Source organism: Macrobrachium nipponense, chromosome 41 (assembly GCF_015104395.2).
Source record: "Macrobrachium nipponense isolate FS-2020 chromosome 41, ASM1510439v2, whole genome shotgun sequence".
Classification (NCBI taxonomy): Eukaryota; Metazoa; Arthropoda; class Malacostraca; order Decapoda; family Palaemonidae; genus Macrobrachium; species Macrobrachium nipponense.
In genome coordinates, this window is record NC_061102.1 from 44,071,404 (window position 1) to 44,090,657 (window position 19,254).

Below are 19,254 nucleotides of genomic sequence, written 5' to 3' on the forward strand. Positions count from 1 at the left end.
TTTCTTGTTATTAATAAGTCCTCCAAGCACTGAATCTCCGACTTGGCCCTGATCAGCCAGTCGTCTAAGTAGAGGGAGATGTTTATTCCTCTAGGTGAAGCCATCTCGCTACATCGCCATCAGGTTGGTGAAGACCTGTGGAGCTGTAGACAGGCCGAAACACAGAGCCCTGAATTGAAAAATCTTGTCTCCTATCATAAATCGAAGATATTTCTTTGACAAATGGTGAATGGGAACGTGGAAATATGCATCTTGCAAGTCCAGAGACCATCCAATCTCCTGGACGAAGAGCTGACATTACTGAGGCGGACGTTTCCATACGGAACTTCTTTTTCTGAACAAAGCGGTTCAGAGCGCTTACGTCCAGTACTGGTCTCCACCCCCCCGATGCCTTTGGTACTAGAAAAAGGCGATTGTAAAATCCCGGGCGGGGAGTGTGGATCCTGCACAAGTTCGATGGCCTCCTTTTCCCACATTTGTTCTACCAATTTGAAGTGGGAGTATTTCTCATTACAGGGTCTCTGTAACCTCCCGCCCTGACAGTTCCCGAGGCGGGTAGATGTTAGGGGAGGACTGTCCTCGAAGGGGATTACGTATCCTTTCTTTTAGGACTTGAAACTGACCAAGGGTCCGGCTCCCCTTTTTCGCCCAGAACTCCTGCAAAGTTCAGGGAGTCTGGCGGGCCCGACTGGAGGCTTGCAAGGATCATCAAGTATTTTGTCTTCTTGAAAGGTCTGAAGGAAGGAAACCTTCCTCTCTTATCAGAGCTCTTCTTTCTTGGAAGGGGGTAACGAGCCGCCTGCACCTCCACGAAAGGGCTGCTGAGGAGGGACGAGAAGTCCTTTTTATTACGTAGACACTACAGGACGACCTCTTCTTGGATGTTTTGTACAAGTAGCGTCTTGTGTAGCCTTCTCCAGTTAGCGAATCGAGCGAGGATATTATCCTTCACTAACCTGAGGAAGCGGAAACAGATGATTCCTGACAGAGGGGATAGGGGCGAAACCAATTAACGCTGTCGTCCCCGGGCTCTGGCCGGAGAAAACCGCTTTGGATTAACAGGGATCCATAGACAGATCTCTTCTTCAGAAAGACCGAGCACCAAATAGGGAAGCAACTTTCTCCCAGAACCATCTTGTACTGCCTTGTTCCATGAAACAAGGACAGCTACCTGGATGGAAATCTCTGGGTTCTTTAAAGAAACTCCGGTTCTTTTAGATTTATTAGCCAGAACTTCCCGTAGTGACCAATCCAGAAAATTTGAAACACCTCCTTAAAGTGACGAAAAGTCCCTTTAGAAACGTGGTTCACTCCGAAATGCTCCACGTAGATCTGACCGATCCTAAAGAAGTGGACGTCCTGTCTGGAGGATTCCACTTAAATTGGCAGAAATGTCCGCATCTGCCGATGCAGGAAGAGAAAGGACCCATAGTCTCTCCTTGCCCGTACCAAATACCTCCTCTTTCTTTCATGGAGTTTGGAAGGTAGGCATGCAGAATACTGTCTTTCCCAACTCTTTCTTAGTGCCCACCCATCCAAGAATCTAGAAAGATTGGAGTGGGCCTTCTTCATGGAAATCGCAGGTTTCATTTTCAGAAAGGCCGAGGATTTCACAGTAGCCGTAGCTCGAAAAGAGAGGAACTGAGGAGAATGGGGGAAGGCCACCCCAGACTAAGAGAGTCTCCAAACTCTTGTAGTAACAGGAGGCCTAAGATCTTATTTAGTTTGGAGAGAGTCCTTCATTTGAAGAAAGCTCGTGCATCCAGAACAAATCGTCCAAACCACACGATCAGACGAAGGAGAAAAGCTCTCGTTTCTTCAGGAAGGGTCTTTCCAAGACCTCCTACGATTATACAAGGAGAGGAGATTCTTGTTTGGAGAAGAGTCATAAAATTCCAGGAAATGAGTCTATTCGTATCTTGCCTCATTGGAGGAAAACTCCGACTCCTGGCCATAACTTGGCTCTTGGACTTCTTTGACTCCTGACTCCTGCCTCCTGGCTCCTGACTTCCCTTGCCTCCTGACTCCTGACTCCTGACTCCTTGCCTCCATGCCCTCCTGACTCCTGACCCCAGCCGCCTGACTCCTGGCCTCTTGACTCTCCTGACCTCCTGCCATCTTGCCTCCTGGCTCTTGCCTTCCTGGCTCCTGCCTCTTTGCCATGGGGGTTGGACTCCTCAACTCCTGGCTCTTTGGCTCCATGCCTTGCTGGGAGACTCTTTCGCTCATGGTTTCTTGACTCCTGCCTCCATGGGTGACTACCTCAACTCCTGGCCGGTGCCAGACGCCATGAATCTGGCTCCACGTCCGGTTAAGGTTGAAACTCCATGTTCTTACTAGAAGCCTCACCTTGAGTAGTAGGCAGCGAGCCTGGCGGCAAGGTACCTCCACAACGTACTGGAGGACCTTTTGTATAGGAAGGGAAGTGGTCTTTTCCTTTCTTAGGAGGCTCCTTTGAAAGCAACTCCTACTAAAGACGATATCTGCTCCTGCATAGAAACCAGGAAACCTCTTTAGTAACCCTCCTCTTTATCCTCTTCGGGGGAGGAGAAGAAGGAGGAGGGGAGGAAGTCCATGGCCCTCCACCTCCTGAACTCCTTCTAACTCTTGGGTGACAGAATGGCTCTTTTTGGGCCTTCTTACAAAACCTCCCAAAGGAGACTCCCTCAGGAAAGTTTTTCCGGGCTCGAGTCAATAGTCGGTAGGCCTTCCCAAGCTCCTCTTCCAGTTGGTAGCGAGCGATCTGAATCCTCCAAATCAACGTCTTCGGAGACGAAGAATCCCGACGAAGAAAAAACAATCAACGCAGGACGCTTTTAAAATAGCGATCCCTGGCAAGTCTGGGGTGTTCACAGAAAACCGCCAGAAGGGGACACCCATGAAGCGGTGGGGATTTCCACCCAACCTCCTTTCGGTTTTTGACCATTTCCTCCTCCTCTGGGCATGTGAGCTTGGTAAAATGACTCAGACCTAGGAGCGTTGCGGAGACCGAAGCCAGATGCCCCCTCCCCCCCACTACCCACCTGGGACACTAACCCATCACCCTGTCCCACTTAAAAAATCACTAGCCTTACCTTGCAGGGCAGCCATTTTGTTTGTTTTCCATTAACTTGGAAGGCCGCTTTTTTAGATCCGCAAGTTCTTTTCGTGAATCTACAGGTTCTTTTGCAATAGGAGAAGGGGCTGAAAATTGGAAGGAGAAAGCAATAGCAATTACTTACCCTTGGGGAAGATCCAAGCTAGGAATTAGTTCATTAGAATTCTTGCGGAACTACTTAAACTTCTAGAAGAAGCCCGTTCCTCCACTTTCTTTCTTTCTTTTAACTTTTTTCAAATAATTAGTTAGATTCTTCCACTCATTCTCACTCAAATTCTCACAATTCCCTTGCAAGTATTAGCTGAAAGAAAAACATTCCATACTCCCTGCAACCCTTGCATACAGGTGTGAGGGTCTACCGAAGCTTTCGGCAACCTCACCTTAACAGCCTACATTCACGACAACCGTCACACAACCATTCCAGCATTCAGGACAATTTTAAAGAAAAATCCAAAAATCAAGTCCACAACAAAACAGTCCACAAAAGAGTATGCCAATCCAAAAACAATCCAGGATACGTCCAACCAAAACATCGGTCAAGAAGATCAATTTGCCGGTGGAAAAAAAAGAAAAAAACCAAATCGAGAAAGGAACCAACAACAATGTTGACGGTACCGGACCGACCAGAAAAGAATTTGATTAGAAAACGGGGTTAATAGGTTCCTTCATCCCTGCCACCCAGGGCAGGGCGGTAGATCACCTGAGCCTACCGGGTACTAGCGGGCAAACAAAACTCGTGCCCGCGAAATTTGAATAAATTCTGTCGGGGACGACGGAGTCTATAGCTAAGTATATATCTGGCAGGGAAGTTGAATGTATAAAATTACTGATTACAGCAAGACATAAGCCAGTCACTTCCCTTCAAGAGTTCTCACCTATTCCTACTTTCCCTCCTCTCTTCTCTGTCAGTTCCACTTCCTGCTACCATTACTGTAGCTCTGTCTTCTGCTCCCCCTTCAGTTCAGGAAAAGCAACTGGATATGTTAGAACAGGCTGTTAGTCTAATTTTAGAATCAATTAAGGGTTTAACTGAATTTAACAGAAGCAGGGGTTCCCACACCCACCCCCAAAATAATGTGCACTCCTTTTCATATGTTCTCCCTGACAGTGAAGCATTATTTTTTTATTTGAATGCCAATCACACCTAATGGCACAAAGATGTAAGCTAGTTTTAACAGAGTTAATATTCATACCAAAACATTCACTGTACGTAATACTACATACGTACTGTATACTGACTTAACAAGAAGTTACAAAATAGTACTGCCTACAGTGTATTGTGTAGTGCACTGTCAGCTGTATTTGAAGGTTCTCTGCAGTTTCCTTCCCATTTGGCACTAGGCTAAATTGATCTCTACGCACTGTCAACTTTTCATCTACTACTGGTCCCTTCCCAGCTTCTGTATTCTAATTTTCATCCCAGCTTCTGTATTCTAGTTTTCACCCCTCATTAAAAAAAAAAACTCTTAAGGCTACCCTTGCAAGGTTACATACATTGTGGGACACAGTAGTTTGGTTATAGTAGAGTGATTTAAAATAGTTACAACCTACATAAATTGCTCCATATATATCAAAACTGTTTCAAACATCTGCTTGAAATTACCAGCACAAAAAAAGGGATTTTGACAAGTAAGGAAAAAAATCTATTTCTGGGATCAAGCTCGTGATCGCTGCGCGAAATATCCTTTAATCTATTATTTCTTTAGGAACTTAATCTGGGCTTTTTTTTTTTAATTCTTTAATTTTTGATTCTTTTTTTTTTCTTATTTTGTATTTTTTATTTTTTTATATATAATTTTTTTTGTAATTTCTTTTTTTTTGTTACCTAATAAATGTACTAAACACCATACCAGAAGAATAAAAAAATTTTTAAAAAAAAAAAAAAAAAAAAGGAAAAAGGTCAGTATAACTGAACTCCGCTCACCCTCCGAAGAGGGTGTCGGTATGAACACTATGGCGATGTGAGGACCACTACCACGAGCCAAAATGCCAAAAGAATTCTCCGCCCACTAAAAAATCAAAATCCCCCAAGAGGAACCGTGGTTGGCAGCCACTTACTAACTACTACTACCATCCCATGCTGCCGACCTGCTGGCGCCTCCTGGTTGCCCATCCTTTTCAGTTAGCGCACACCCAATTCATGACGTGCCATTTTTTTACTCGGTGTTTTTTGTTGCCCATTTCCTTTGGATTTTATTTACCATGGAGCGTGCAGTCCATCCGCAGGCAGACTAAGTTAAGTACTCAGTGTTTATTGCTATTTTGGTTTTTTCCCCGGGCCCCTGAGCCCGTATTTGCCGTTTTTTTTAGGTGGATAAATACGAACTCTAGGTCGGAAGCAATGGCCAGCAATGGTTCTGCTCGTTGGTGGGTTAGTTTTCTTCGGACGCCCCATACCCAGTAACATCCCCTTACCTTAAGTACGCTCTATTTTTAAATTATCCGCTTTGTTTTTAGGGTACGGTATACACGGTTATTTTTGGTCATGCCATCGCATGTCTGGTTTTACCTTAGTAGGATCCTTCCATCCCGAAACCATAGCCACCCGGCTCTTTAGTATCGGCCTCGGCTAAGCTTTGAGTGGTAGACTTGGCCTTCGAGTTTAGTCGGTTACACTCCCTGGATTTTTTCTCCGACTTATATTGTTTTCTTTTCTTTCATTTTTATTATTCATTTGAATTATATGTTATTTTTGTTGAGGTTAGATAGACGGTATGGGCTTGATTAGGCCTTAGGTTCATGGCCCAATTGGGCCTATATGCTACCAGCTCTTCAGTTCGGTTGCTTTCCCGATACGCCATCTCTCTGATCAGTTAGGTTATGGGTTTTTTTCTAGGCAATAAAAGGTTGTTCAATACTTACCTTGCAGATTATATATATAGCTTGTATTTTCTGAAGTCCGACAAGAATTTAAAAAACTTTCCGACACACGCAGTGTCGGCCAGGTGGGGCGCGGGCATTCGGGCCAGGTGGGTTAGTACCCATTCCCGCCGCTGGGAGGCTGGGTATCATGTAACCAGTTCCCATTTCTATTCATAATTTTTATTTCCACTGTCCCCTGAGGGAGGGGAGGGCGTGGGGCGGGTACTTGAATTATATATATCTGCCAGGTAAGTATGAACCAAACTTTATTGTATTCATCAACAATAATTCATTTTGTTTCATGAAACTTACCTTGGTCAGATTATATATTATAGCTGAATACACCGTTGGAGGTGGGAACGGGAACAGAATAGAAAGGATTTTTGGGAAACCAAATGCATGCAGATGATTTACATCTTGGTTTCCAACCTGTTTAGCATAGCCTGACTTCATGATTACTGTACACCCAAGTCTGCTTCTGCTTTACTAGAGTTTGCCAAGCGAGGTAGGAGAACTATAAAGCTGGTGCACTCCAAGATGATCTGTCAACGGGGGACGTGACCACAATGTGACTAGACCATATTGACCCATACCATGAGGGCTAAGAAGTCAAAATAAATATATATATATATTATATACATCCACCCTGACCAACCTAGCCAAAGTTAAGGTGTTTTAACCTAAGGCTTCAAGAGTTAAGAAGTCGACCATTGGCGGGCGGGACTCAATAACTAAATTAAGAGCTCTTTCCTAACCATTTTCTACAGGAATAGGATGAGTGGTACTTCTCTTGCCCCCAAGATTGTGTCTGCAGACAACGTATGGCCCTCAGCAGCAGCAGATCTCATATACGTCTTCACATCCCGCAGGAAGTGTGAAATGTGAACACAGAGCTGCCTTCGCTAAAAACGTTCGGTACTCAGTATGTTACTAAGTGCCATGCTCTGTTTGAAATGGCTTGCCGGTTTCCAGGCCGCTGCCCTCACCTCGTGGAGCATTCAGATCAAAAGATAATCAAATCTTTGTGCAAACCACAACTGAAGGAGCCTTTTTGAAAGAACGCCTCCAACAAAACTTAAAGCCAGGGTGTTTCTTTGATATGGGGCAAGTCCTGGTCTTTTTTCGGTAACACTGCAGATTGTCCGGAAGGACCTTCGACTTCCTTAGTTTTATGTAGCTAAAACTTGAGACCCGACAGGGCAACAGGACTCTCTCCCCCCCCCCCCCCCCCCCCCCCCTTCTGGCCTTCTTGCCCAATAACTTTTGCCACTACCCTTGATTCCAAGCTCCTTGGCCCAACTGGGGACTTGACGGGTTTCCATTCTTAGGCCCAACAACGGAAGGTTTAGACGAACACACCGCCCATTTTGTGTTCCCTAAAGCCAAAACTTCTGACGATGGCTTCTTAAAAACCTCACTAACCCATCTTTGTCCGTATCTAGAGTGGTTAAGACAAAATAAGGCCTTTTTGGTCCACGTGCCAATAAGCTTATCCCAAAAGGAGAGGTTCGAAAGTTCCATATAGAAAGCTTCGAACTAGGAACATGCAACAGTCAGTCCCGTCTGTACTAAAGTCAGGTAGATTCCGGACCAGTAGACCAGTCAGACGAATCACAAGGGACAAGCAATGGCTGTACCCTGAAGACCATATAAGGCACCTATTCTTCACTGAATGGATGCGGTGTCTGGTACTGCCTGGGCGATTCAAGCTAAGCAAACCATTGGGGGTGGTATCAAACGCACCACCCAACCCCGTCGTTTAGCGAATCGACTCCTGAGCAACTCCTGACTCGAGGCTTTATGGTGCCAGGAGGAAAAGGAGTGAGCTGGAAGCAAAAAAGACGATTTCAGCACCCGAAGGACGAATTGCCTGACATGTCCAACCTGGTCTCATGTTACAAAACGATCATTTCTGGGGGTTGTTATAAACGCAACCGAACTTCAGTCAACAAGAAAACTCAGGGGCTGCACCATATGGTCACCTGATCTCGCACGAGTGTCTGACTCCGAGAAAAACAGTGGTGAGACAAAAACGTAGATGGTGAGCGAAGTTTTTCGAGATTACCCACAGAACTACAAAGATCGTGAAGGGCTTTGTTTGTTTTTGACCAGAAAAGCAAATTCTCCCTGAGCCACCCAAGGCCAATCAACAACAAAATATTTGCGTATTCTTTAATAGTTGTGGGACTGCCAGCTTATCCCATTCCTCCAAAAACCGGAAAGGGAAGACGGTAATCTTATGCATGTTAAACAAACTCTCGACTATAGTCTTGAACGTGGTTCAGAACTCAGAGCGGAAGAGGTTATCAGGTACATTTACGTTGTTTAGAGGTAGACCGACTCTCTCGGAAAAGGTCCTCGGAAAGTGGGAATAGGAAGGACGTGACCTCTTGTGGAATCCTAGGATCTTGAAGGCAAACATTGGGCCGATCAGAGTCATTGTCCGCTTCCCTGTTGGACCGTCATAAATCATCTTTATAAAACAATTCCTAAGCCGTTTGAAAAAGGGGAAAAGAAAAAGAGATAAACATCCCATCCCCATTATTATCATAAGGATGGCGTTTAATGGTACCGCTCTCGGATCGAGAATAAGGAAGGCAGCAGAAGAAGAAAGCCGTGCTTGCCGTCCTTCAACATAGCATAGAGATGAATAGCAAAGGACGTCCCTAAAAGTCTCCACAAACTCTCAAACGTACTTCTAAAGAAAGAAATCCAACCCTCGGAAAGTCAGTAGTTTGCTGCCGTCGATCGAGACGATTAGTACGGACTTTTGCAATCCTGTAACGAAAACTCTAGAGGATCATTACCATTTTTTACGTCTGTTGTTATAATAGGCTCCCCCTTTTTTTTTTTTGTTTTTTTTTTTTTTTTCTCGTTAAACCCGAACAGGGAACCGAAGAGAAGATACTTACCTAAGATATGAGAAGGAGCTGTGGAAGATCAGAGTTTGATATGGACCACTGGTTCCAAAACTCGTTTCGAAGGGACTGGAGCGGGACGAAGCCGAATTGCTTCCACCCCTTCTCTCAGATTATGATCCAGGCGACAAATCTGATGAAACCCTCCTCCAGAATGTCCTGCACTTCTTTTCTATCACCTCAGGTTGATTACTTTGACGGCACTCGAGAGATGTTCGCAGAATCATTCCTAGATCTCCGAATTAAACAAAATTTCAGTTTCCCGGAAGGAAAAACAAAAAAAATAGAAGGTCAGACAATTGCAGTCTATTCAGAGAAACCAAACTTCTTTTAGGAAGGAAAATGGTCCCCAGCAAAGCTCATCCATTCCCCTACACGACTATATGTTTACTTCCCTAATAAGCGGCGGCCTTTACCTAAGCCAGGAGAGCATATAATTGATTCGAGCCCAGAGCGTTTTCTCAGATGGAACGCTCCCTTCGTTCTATTTAAAGAAGCGAAGAGGTGGCGTCAGCGTCACCCGACGAAGTACGCAAAGTAAACCCTTTCCTACTTCTCCCACCCCCCGATTGATGACGAAAAGGCGTCATGCAGTTGACGTGGGTAGAAGCTTCAAGGAGAATTATTTTAGGCAGTTCAAGAGCAACTGACCTCTCTAGTGGGAGTTTTAGCGCCCCTCTTAAGGAAGGAACGGTCGCGCTTCCAATCAAGAGTCGCGGTCCTTCTCCCCTCCCCCGCTAAGCGACAAGCGTCATGCAGGATCGTGAAGGATTCTAAACATATTACAGAAGCTTCGGGTTCGAGAGCGAGATCGGTTTGACTTACGAAAGTTACGTAACGCCAGAGAGACGTGAGACGTCTTTTAGACATGAAGCGTCTTTGAAAGCTGTTGGTAGACGTGAAGCTCCAACCAATATTTTGGCGCCAAGTAGGACGCCTTTTGAGATCGGAGCGTCTTCCAGGCGCGAGGCGTCATCCGGACGTCAGCAGCCAAGTAACGCGGGAGGCGTCAGCCAGGACGCTTGGCGAACGGGAAGCGTCATCCAAGCGGGAAGCGTCTTCTAATTATCAAGAGAAGCCTGAGCTTGTGGCGCCTTCCGAGGCTATTAAAGCGGGGAAGAGGAAAGAATATCATTCCCTTAGCCCCTCTCCTATTAGGAGTTTGTCTCCTCCAGAGGAGGAACATACAGAGGTGGGAGCGGAGACTCATTTAGATCCCGAGTTGGAAGGAAACTCGGATGAAAGAATATCAAGGAAGAGAAAGGAAGGCTGTCGAACTAATAAGTTTTGACTGCCTTGCTTCTAGAAGGAGTATGGAGACGAAATTGACTCCTGCCGCTCCTCCTTCTCCGCGCTCTCTGTTTTCGAGTGCTAAGACGAAGAAGTCTTCGTCTTTTCTCAAAATGAACGCCCACCATTTCAATGAAGAGGGCTCTACAATCCTTAGACTCGTGGATGAAGTCTAAGAAGGACTTAGTAAGAACAGTCTTCTGCATGCCTCCAGCGAGACTAGCTGGTAAAAGAGGCAGGCATTTGGTATCAGACGGGAGAGAATATGGGTATTGCTCTCCCGTCTACGTCAGAAGCAGAACTTTTCGACCTTAGTTTGACGCTTCACGTCGACAAGGTCTCAACTCGGCACGGATTACGTGGGGCATTTCTGAACTGGACCATCTCCTCAAGGGACTATTTCATGTATTGGAAGTTTTCAACTTCTTAGAGGTGGTCCCTTGGGGTGATGTCCAAGAAAGCCATGATTCGGAAGGATCGAACCGGGGAAGCCCTTTTGTGCATATTGTCTTGTATAGACAAAGCGGTACAGGATGGCTCTTTTGAAATCTCCTCTTTGTTTGGAGCAGGTCTTCTAAAGAAGAGGACGGTATATGGTGCCTTTTAACACAAGGCAGTCTCCCACGCCTCAGATGGCAGCGCTGCTGTATTCGCCTTTGTCTGACTTTTTTGTTCCCTTCTCAGTTGGTGAAGGACATTGCTCATTCATTAACTGAGAAGGCGACTCAGGATCTTCTGACGCAGTCAGCAAGGAAGAAGAAGCCTGCTTCTACATCTGACAAGAAAGGACCGAGTACATCGGTTCAGCCCTTTCGAGGTGGTCTGACCTCCAGACCTCCCGCAAGAAGGAAGGCTCCGGAGAAGAGGGGTAGGTCTGCCTTTCGTCCCTTTAAAAAGGGAAAATGAAGCTTCTCTCCTCCAAGCACCAGTAGGTGCCAGGCTCCTGGGATTTGTGGAAGCCTGGACACTTATAAACACAGACGCGTCATCGTTGGCTATAATAAGGAAGGGATATCGTATCCCCTTCCTGAACACTCCTCCCCTAACGTCAATACCAAGGGAACTAACAGCCAAGTACAAGGATCCTGTGCTGAGGGATACTCTTCGATCGATGGTGGAACAAATGTGGGACAAGAGCGATAGAACTAGTACTAGATCAAAACTCCCCGGGGTTTTACAATCGCCTTTTTCTGGTTGCGAAAGCCTCGGGAGGCTGGAGACCAGTACTGGACGTCAGCTCTCTGAACAAATTTGTTCGGAAGGAGAAGTTCTCCATGGAGACTTCTGCTTCAGTCCTGGCGTCATTACGACAAGGAGATTGGATGGTGTCTCTAGATCTCCAGGACGCCTACTTTCACGTCCCGATCCACCCTTCATCGAAGAAGTACCTCCGTTTCATGACGGGAGGAAGGATCTTTCAGTTCAGAGCCTTGTGTTTTCGGCCTGTCCACAGCTCCTCAGGTCTTCACAAGCCTGATGAAGAATGTGGCGAGGTTTCTTCACCTCAAAGGAGTAAACATCTCTCTGTATCTGGACGACTGGCTCATCAGGGCCAGATCAGAGAGACAGTGCTTGGAGGACCTGAAGTTAACTTAGATCTGATCAAAGCGTTGGGATTGCTCGTGAACCTCGAGAAGTCGCAGCTGAACCCCCAGACAGGACTTAGTCTATCTGGGGATTCGGATGGATTCTCGGGGTTTTCGAGTATTTCCTTCGCAAGAGAGAATCGCAAAAGGTTTGCGGATAGTCTCTCTCTTCTTAAGGAAGGAACAAATACGTCGGCGAGGGAATGGTTGAGCCTTCTAGGGACCCTTTCCTCGCTCGAACAGTTTCTTCCGCTAGGAAGACTTCATTTACGTCCGCTTCAATTCTTCCTCAAGAAGTCTTGGAGTTGGAAAACTGGACAACTTTCGGACGTCTTTCCCATTCCAGTGGAGATAAGATCGCACCTGGAATGGTGGTTGCCCCCTCTGGAAGAGAACAAAGGGATCTCTCTAAGGACACAGAACCCAGACCTATGTTGTACTCCGACGCGTCGGAGAAAGGTTGGGGAGCAACATTAGGCTCGAAGGAGGTGTCAGGCACCTGGGAACCAGCACAGGTGACTTGGCACATAAACTGCAAAGAGCTCTTCGCCGTGCATCTGGCTTTGAAGAGTCTAGAACCTCTGGTGTCGAACAAAGTAGTGCAAGTAAACGTGGACAACACCACCGCACTTGCCTACATTCGAAAACAGGGAGGGACTCACTCCTCGTTCCTTTACGAACTGACGAGAGACCTTTTTGCTTTGGACGTCTCACAGGAACATCTCCCTTCTGACAAGGTTCGTGCAGGGAGTAAAGAATGTGAGGGCGGACAGACTCAGCAGGAGGAACCAGGTCCTTCATACAGAGTGGACCCTACACGAGGAAGTGTGTCAAGATCTCTGGTCGCTGTGGGGGACACCTCATGTGGATCTCTTCGCCACATTCATTTCCAAAAGGCTGGCAGTCTTTTGCTCGGTCGTGGAAGATCCAAGAGCTCTTATGGTAGAACGCCTTCCGGCTAGATTGGTCTCGAGTAGATGTATATGCTTTTCCCTCCATTCAAAAATCCTGGGATTAGTATAAAAAATTTGTTTGTGGCGTCAAAGGAGACGAGTGGATGACATTGATAGCCCCCTTTTGGCCAGCCCAAGATTGGTTCACGGAGGTGGTAGAGTGGATCGTAGACTTTCCAAGATCCCTACCAAGAAGGACGGATCTTCTCAGACAACCACACTTTCAAGAGGTACCATCAAAACCTCCCCGCTCCTGCTCTGACTGCCTTTCGACTATCGAAAGACTCGTCAGAGCGAGAGGGTTTTTCTCGCGGAGTTGCAAGCGCGATCGCGAGAGCACGCAGAACCTCCACTACGAAAGTATATCAATCGAAGTGGGAGGTTTTTAGAAGGTGGTGTAGATCTAAGAAGTTGTCCTCCTCCACTACCTCTATAGCGGAAATTGCTGATTTCCTTCTATTCCTGAGAGAGCAATCTCATCTAGCTGTATCCACAATAAAGGGATACAGAAGTATGCTCTCGGCTGTCTTCAGGAATAGAGGATTAGATCTGGCAGATAATAAAGATCTCCACGATCTCATAAGGTCATTTGAGACTTCAAAGTCGAAGGAACCAGTCCTCCGAACTGGAACCTAAGAACGTGGTCCTCAAGTTTCTTTCATCTGAAAGATTCGAACCTCCTCATCTGGCTTCCTTTCGAGACATCACCAGAAAATGCCTATTCCTATTATCTTTAGCTACAGCAAAGAGAGTTAGTGAATTGCATGCTCTGCAAGATAAAGTAGGTTTCAAGGGAGACTCAGCTATTTGCTCGTTTAAGACGGCTGTTTTTAGCTAAGAATGAGAATCCCTCGAATCCCTGGCCTAAGTCATTTGAAGTCAAAAGGCATATCGAGTCTCGTAGGAAGAGAAGCAGAAAGATCTCTATGCCCTGTAAGAGCGCTAAAGTTTTACATTCAGAGAAAGCATCAGATGGGAGGCTCTAGACAAGGTCTTTGGTGCGCGGTAAAAGACCCCACCCCACAAGACGAGTCCAAGAATGCGCTGGCATTCTTTGTGAGGAACGTCATTACAGACGCGCATAAGGTCTGTTCTGACGAACAGTTACGACTGTTGTTTAAAGTTAAAGCTCATGAGTGAGAGCAGTAGCGACGTCTCTCTCATTTCATAAGAATATGTCGCTTAAAAACATCATAGATACGACATTTTGGAGATGCAACTCAGTATTTGCATCTCATTACTTGAAAGACGTTCGTGTGCATATGAGAAGTGTTTTTCTCTAGGTCCGTTCGTATCGGCGGATACGATTCTGGGTACGGGAGCCGACACCAATCCTTAAAAGTATATACTTTTCTTCTTTTTTGGATATGGTCTGGAGTCTCTTCGAACAATGGAGGACTTGGTTTAGCACGGGGGGGGCGGCCGGGTCTATGTTGTTCAGTAAGAGAATCTTGTCATATCTAATTAGATGAGTATATTTTTTTTAGAAATTATGTATGTGTGCGTAGGTGGTTTTGGAGTTACGGTTGTTGTGACGAGTTCGGGGATAACTCGGAACAATCCTTAGTTCTAACATATGGTTAGGATCAGGTGGTCGGGATTGGTTGTGTGCTCCTTCATAAGGTGTATTGTCATATAAGTGGATCAGCACCCATTGACAAAGTCCTTTCAGGCTCTGCCGAGTAAGCGGATAAGACCCCATCGGCAGACCCACAAGAACTCTTGGCCATAGATCATATATCTCGCTAAAGTTTCTTGAGGTGATGCAGACTACTGGGCAAACACCCACGAAGTCTACCACCTATCAGGTAGGAACCAAGGTTTTATTTATACCTACAACATATGTTGTTTACCTGTCTATTCCATATAGTAGCTGTCTCTTACCCTCCACCGAAAGGTGCCAATCAGCTATGTATATATCTGACAGGTAAGTTGATTGTATGAAAATGATATTGTTATGTTACAATAAAGTTTCATACATACTTACCTGGCAGATATATACATAGCTAAGACTCCGTCGTCCCCGACAGAAATTCAAATTTCGCGCCACTCGCTACAGGTAGGTCAGGTGATCTACCGGCCTGCCCTGGGCGGCAGGACTAGGAACCATCCCCGTTTTCTATCATATTTTCTCTCTTCCACCTGTCTCCTGCGGGGAGGCTGGGTGGGCCTTTAATTGTATATATCTGCCAGGTAAGTATGTATGAAACTTTATTGTAACATAACAATATCATTTTGTTCATACTTACCAGAAAGACATATATATAGCTGAATCCGGAAATACAGCTACATACATCTCTGACAGGCAAGTTTCATGAACAAAACTTAGAGAATCGAAGCAGACAGCTCAAGCTTCTTATGTTATTGGACATAAGCGTTCATTGACGTACTCTACAAGTCTATTTCTCGTACGAGTCTGCGAATGACGAATGATAGCTCTTCCGAATCTTGTCAATAAGAGCTTATTCGCTTACGCAATATCAAGTTAATGAGATGTTTGTCAATGAGAACTAACCCATTTACGGGACAAAGAGATATTTTGTCAATGAGGGGATACCCACTTACTTAACAAAACGATAGTAGTATATTGTCAATGGGGGAAAGTCACTGAATTGACAAAACGTAATCCAGGAAGTCGAGCATTTTATTTTTCCGATTGCCATCTCAAACGAGGAAGGGGCAAGAATCCTGTTAAGAGACTGGGCTTACGGCAGGTAGAAAGACGATGTTCAATTCGGCAGCGTAGTCCCGACTAGAAACTAACAAAATCTATCATCTAAAAAACCCTTTCAGATGGGCTAAAAGCTTGCAAAATTATCCTGGGAAGAGGAGAAATCTCCAACCAGCTTCCTCTCCCGTATCACAACTAATGCCTGCTAAAGCTTAAAAATTTATTGGCAGTATGGCAAAGGAAGTCCTGTCTTGCGCTTTCCTGAAGAGCGTCCTTTTGATGAGTGCCTTTGCAAGAATCCTACTGAACGTTGCCGAGTCCTGACGTGCAGGACGTCGAGCCTTTACATAACCCGTAACTGACTTATCGCAAAGTCTTGACTGCGGTAGAGAAAACGAGATCTTCCCTTGAGCTTTCCTTAACTCCATCCACCTTTGCGAAAAGCAATATAATATTGACAGAGATCTCTTGAATTCACGAAACCCGAGGTCTTGCTGGTTTCGAAGACGAAGTGTCTGTTCACTTTAAGCTTCCTCCGAAGCACTGCTTACTTCACATTCTTGAGGCTCAAATCTTACACAAGAGCTTGAAGAGTTCAACAGAAACGTTCAGCCAGGAGACAAACCTGGCGTGCGCTGGCGTGCGCTCGGCGTCCACTGGCGAGGACGCTCGGCGTCCACTGGCGAGGACGCTCGGCGTCCACTGGCGCGCGCTTGGCATGCACATGCGCGCGCCTGGCGTCCATCCGAGCGTCCCGTTCAAGCCGAGCGTCAAAAGAAGCGTGCAGAAAAGCGTCACGCTCCTGACAGGCGTCAAAAACAAGCAAGAGAAACTGCCTTCTTTTCATATTTCTCGGTGGAAAAGCACGTACACGTGATCAAGCGACGTTCGCCTTCTTACTTCTCACTGAAACGCATAACGAGAGAGAGGGGACGTGAAGCGTCCTCTTCTATAAAGCTTCTATTTAGAGGGCGCGAGTCCTTCCGAGAGCTCCAACCCCTGCACGGGGAGGACGCCTTGGAGGACGAGAAGCAATCCTTCGAGGATTCGTGCACGTGCACGATCTTCCGCAGCCCTGGGAAGCGTCAACAGGTCCTACTGAGGGACGCCAGATCGATGTGGGTTCCCCGTAACCCTCCTTCGGCTTTCGACATGCCCCTCTCCCTGGTCCTGGGAGTCCGACAGAGGTCCAGGCCTAGAGGCGTTATGGGGCCGATCTGACGTTCCCTCCTGACGAGAGAGAGGACGTGAAGTGTCCTCTTCTCTAAAGCTTCTTAGCGGGCGCGAGTCCTTCCGAGAGCTCCCAAACCCCTTGCGCGGGGAGGGACGCCTCGGAGGACGAGAAGCAAAATCCTTCAGGATTCGTGCACGTGCACGCACTTTGGCAGTCTGGGGGATTTTCATCAGAACTGCCGAAGGCACGCCAGAATCGGTGGGGTTCCTCGTAACCAATCCTTCGGCTTTCGAAACAAAATGCTCTCTCCCCGGGTCCTGGGAGTCAAGCAGAGGTCCCGGCCTTGAGGCGAAATAAGGCCGTTCTGACGCACCCTCCACTACACAAGGGGCACTGTCACTGCACTTAGCCACTTCACTATTGCTCTCTAAAGCAAACACTTTCGATTCTAAGTTACGAATCGACAGAGTATTAGAGAAAGGGCAATAACCTCTACAGACACTGTTTTAGGGCCCGAAGGCAACATTACAGGGTTAGGAGTAACAATAACAGAAGTAGCACTCTTCACAACAATGAAGGAGAGCGATCACCTCTCGCAGACATATTCATAACCCGTAGGCCTTACTATAGGATTAGGCAAAATAAAGTCTACAGGAAGGTTAGCAGGTTCACTACCCTGACTTTTGTTTACTGATTAATTGCGTACATACGAATCATACTTTTTTTCCTTACGGAAATAGACATGTTTACTGATTAATTGCGTACATACGAATCATACGTCTTCCTTACGGAATTAGACAAAGTCTCACACTCCTTACATGACAAATCTCAACAAAGAAGCAAGACCCATACCCCTCGTGCATACCAAGTGCGGATCTACCGAAGCTTTCGGTAGCCACACCCCTATCTTTGCAGGACAAACACCCTCTGAAACTAGCCTAACTAGATTCAGATATCTTATGCAAAAATGAATCAAATTCAAATCAATTTAAGATAGCGTATGCCTAGCCACAAATCCAAGTAAATAAATTAAAAGACAATTAGGATACTTAGCGGCAATGAAGTTTCCAAAATCCTAAGCCGGAGGTACTGAAAACAGGTGTTTTCAGCACCGGCGACAGAAAAATTATGAATAGAAAATGGGAATGGTTCCTGATACCCGCCTCCCAGCGGCAGGAATGGGTACTAACCACCTGGCCGACCACTGCGTGTGTCGGAAGTTTTTTAAATTCTGTCGGACTTCAGAAAATACAGCTATATATATATATATCTGACAGGTAAGTTTCATGAACAAACTTTCAATTTGCAGTAATTAGTTCAAAGTCTGGATTTTTGTTTTAACTTTTTTTTACCATTACAACAAGAGAAATAGATAATGAAGATACTTAGCAACATCTTTATACTCAATAAAAAAAGACACTATACTTAGCATTACATAATAAAAATATTTCCTAGGCATTTGAGCCAACAAATACCTATACTACTGCAATTGAAAAAAACTTACCCGAGGGATAAGATATTCCAGAGGTAGCAAAGTCCCTTTGTTTGATCCATGGTTCAGAGACAAGGAGGCGTAAATATGCTAAGACATTATCGAGCCCTCCTATACTGACAGCTTTTTGATGAGACAATTTTATTCGATCTTCACTCTCCACACCATTTATCTTCATTTCTGTGTCCAAACCAATAACACCAACTTCATCATCACTCAAACCACAGCTTTCTATATAAATTTCAGACACACCAATAAGCTTTGCAAGAGGATTATTTAAACAATGAAGCCTACTGTGATTCATAAAGTGATACTGTATAAGCAATCTCCGTAATGTTTTCTCATATTGCCTTGCTTTACTTCTGTACTTCAAAACATCTTCAACAGACCTCAGAATAACTGTTACATTAACATTCCTTACGGTCACAGGTATTAAAATGGTAATATCACTTATTTTAATTTTATAGTTGTTTAAGGTCAGGGAAGTTCCCTTATCACATCCTACACTTACACAAGAACAAGCAATAATTTTAAAATTCTGTTCACAATATGAACTTGCCAGAGGAATCAATCGACATACAAGCGATTTATTTTCTTCATATCTTACACGCACAAAACTCCCAATAGTACCATTGATAACAGGGAGACACAGTGATGGTATTAAACACTGCTGTTGATCTTCAGGTCCATGGCTCTGAACACATGACAGAATAACATGTTTTTCCATTGCTGAAGTTTACCTGAAATATATATAAAATGCAGTAAGAAAATGGTGATTACAATGATAAAGCTAAGCCACATTTTTCCTAGATATACAAATTCAAATCTTTTATGTACTATACCCTTTTGGTCAAAGTTAGTTTAGTTACTAAAGCTACTGAGGCTTGGTAAAAGGTGGCCAAATGGTGGCATGCTCACAACAAGGTGACAGTACCATAAACTAGCAAGACTGCAAGCAGTCAATTTTTCCTTGAGAAAAAGGGATAGATGAAGGTAAGGTTAGAGGTGAAACTACAATAAAAATATTACAATAAAAAGCTTCAGGTTTGTCCAGTCCCCGCAAATAAACTTCGAACCAAACTCCATTGCAGGATGAAATACGAAGTCACACTTTCTCTGCGATTCCCGGCACGCATGGTCTGTATTTCCTCAATCTATCGTAAGTTTGGCAGTGTCAACAGTCTGGTAGTAGCGTCTTGTCTCTTGACCCT

At 45.3% G+C, this 19,254-nt stretch overlaps 1 protein-coding gene across 1 annotated transcript in view; it reads right to left on the reverse strand.

Annotated features, from left to right (window-relative positions):
* The window catches only part of LOC135212736 (ATPase family gene 2 protein homolog B-like), a gene marked incomplete in the record, with an annotated part of 403,279 nt that extends 384,474 nt beyond the window's left edge, over window positions 1-18,805 (reverse strand). Inside the window, 1 exon segment of the mRNA XM_064246448.1 lies at window positions 18,056-18,805. Coding sequence (XP_064102518.1) covers window positions 18,056-18,770 — 715 coding nt within the window.
* Between the last annotated feature and the right edge of the window lie 449 nt (window positions 18,806-19,254).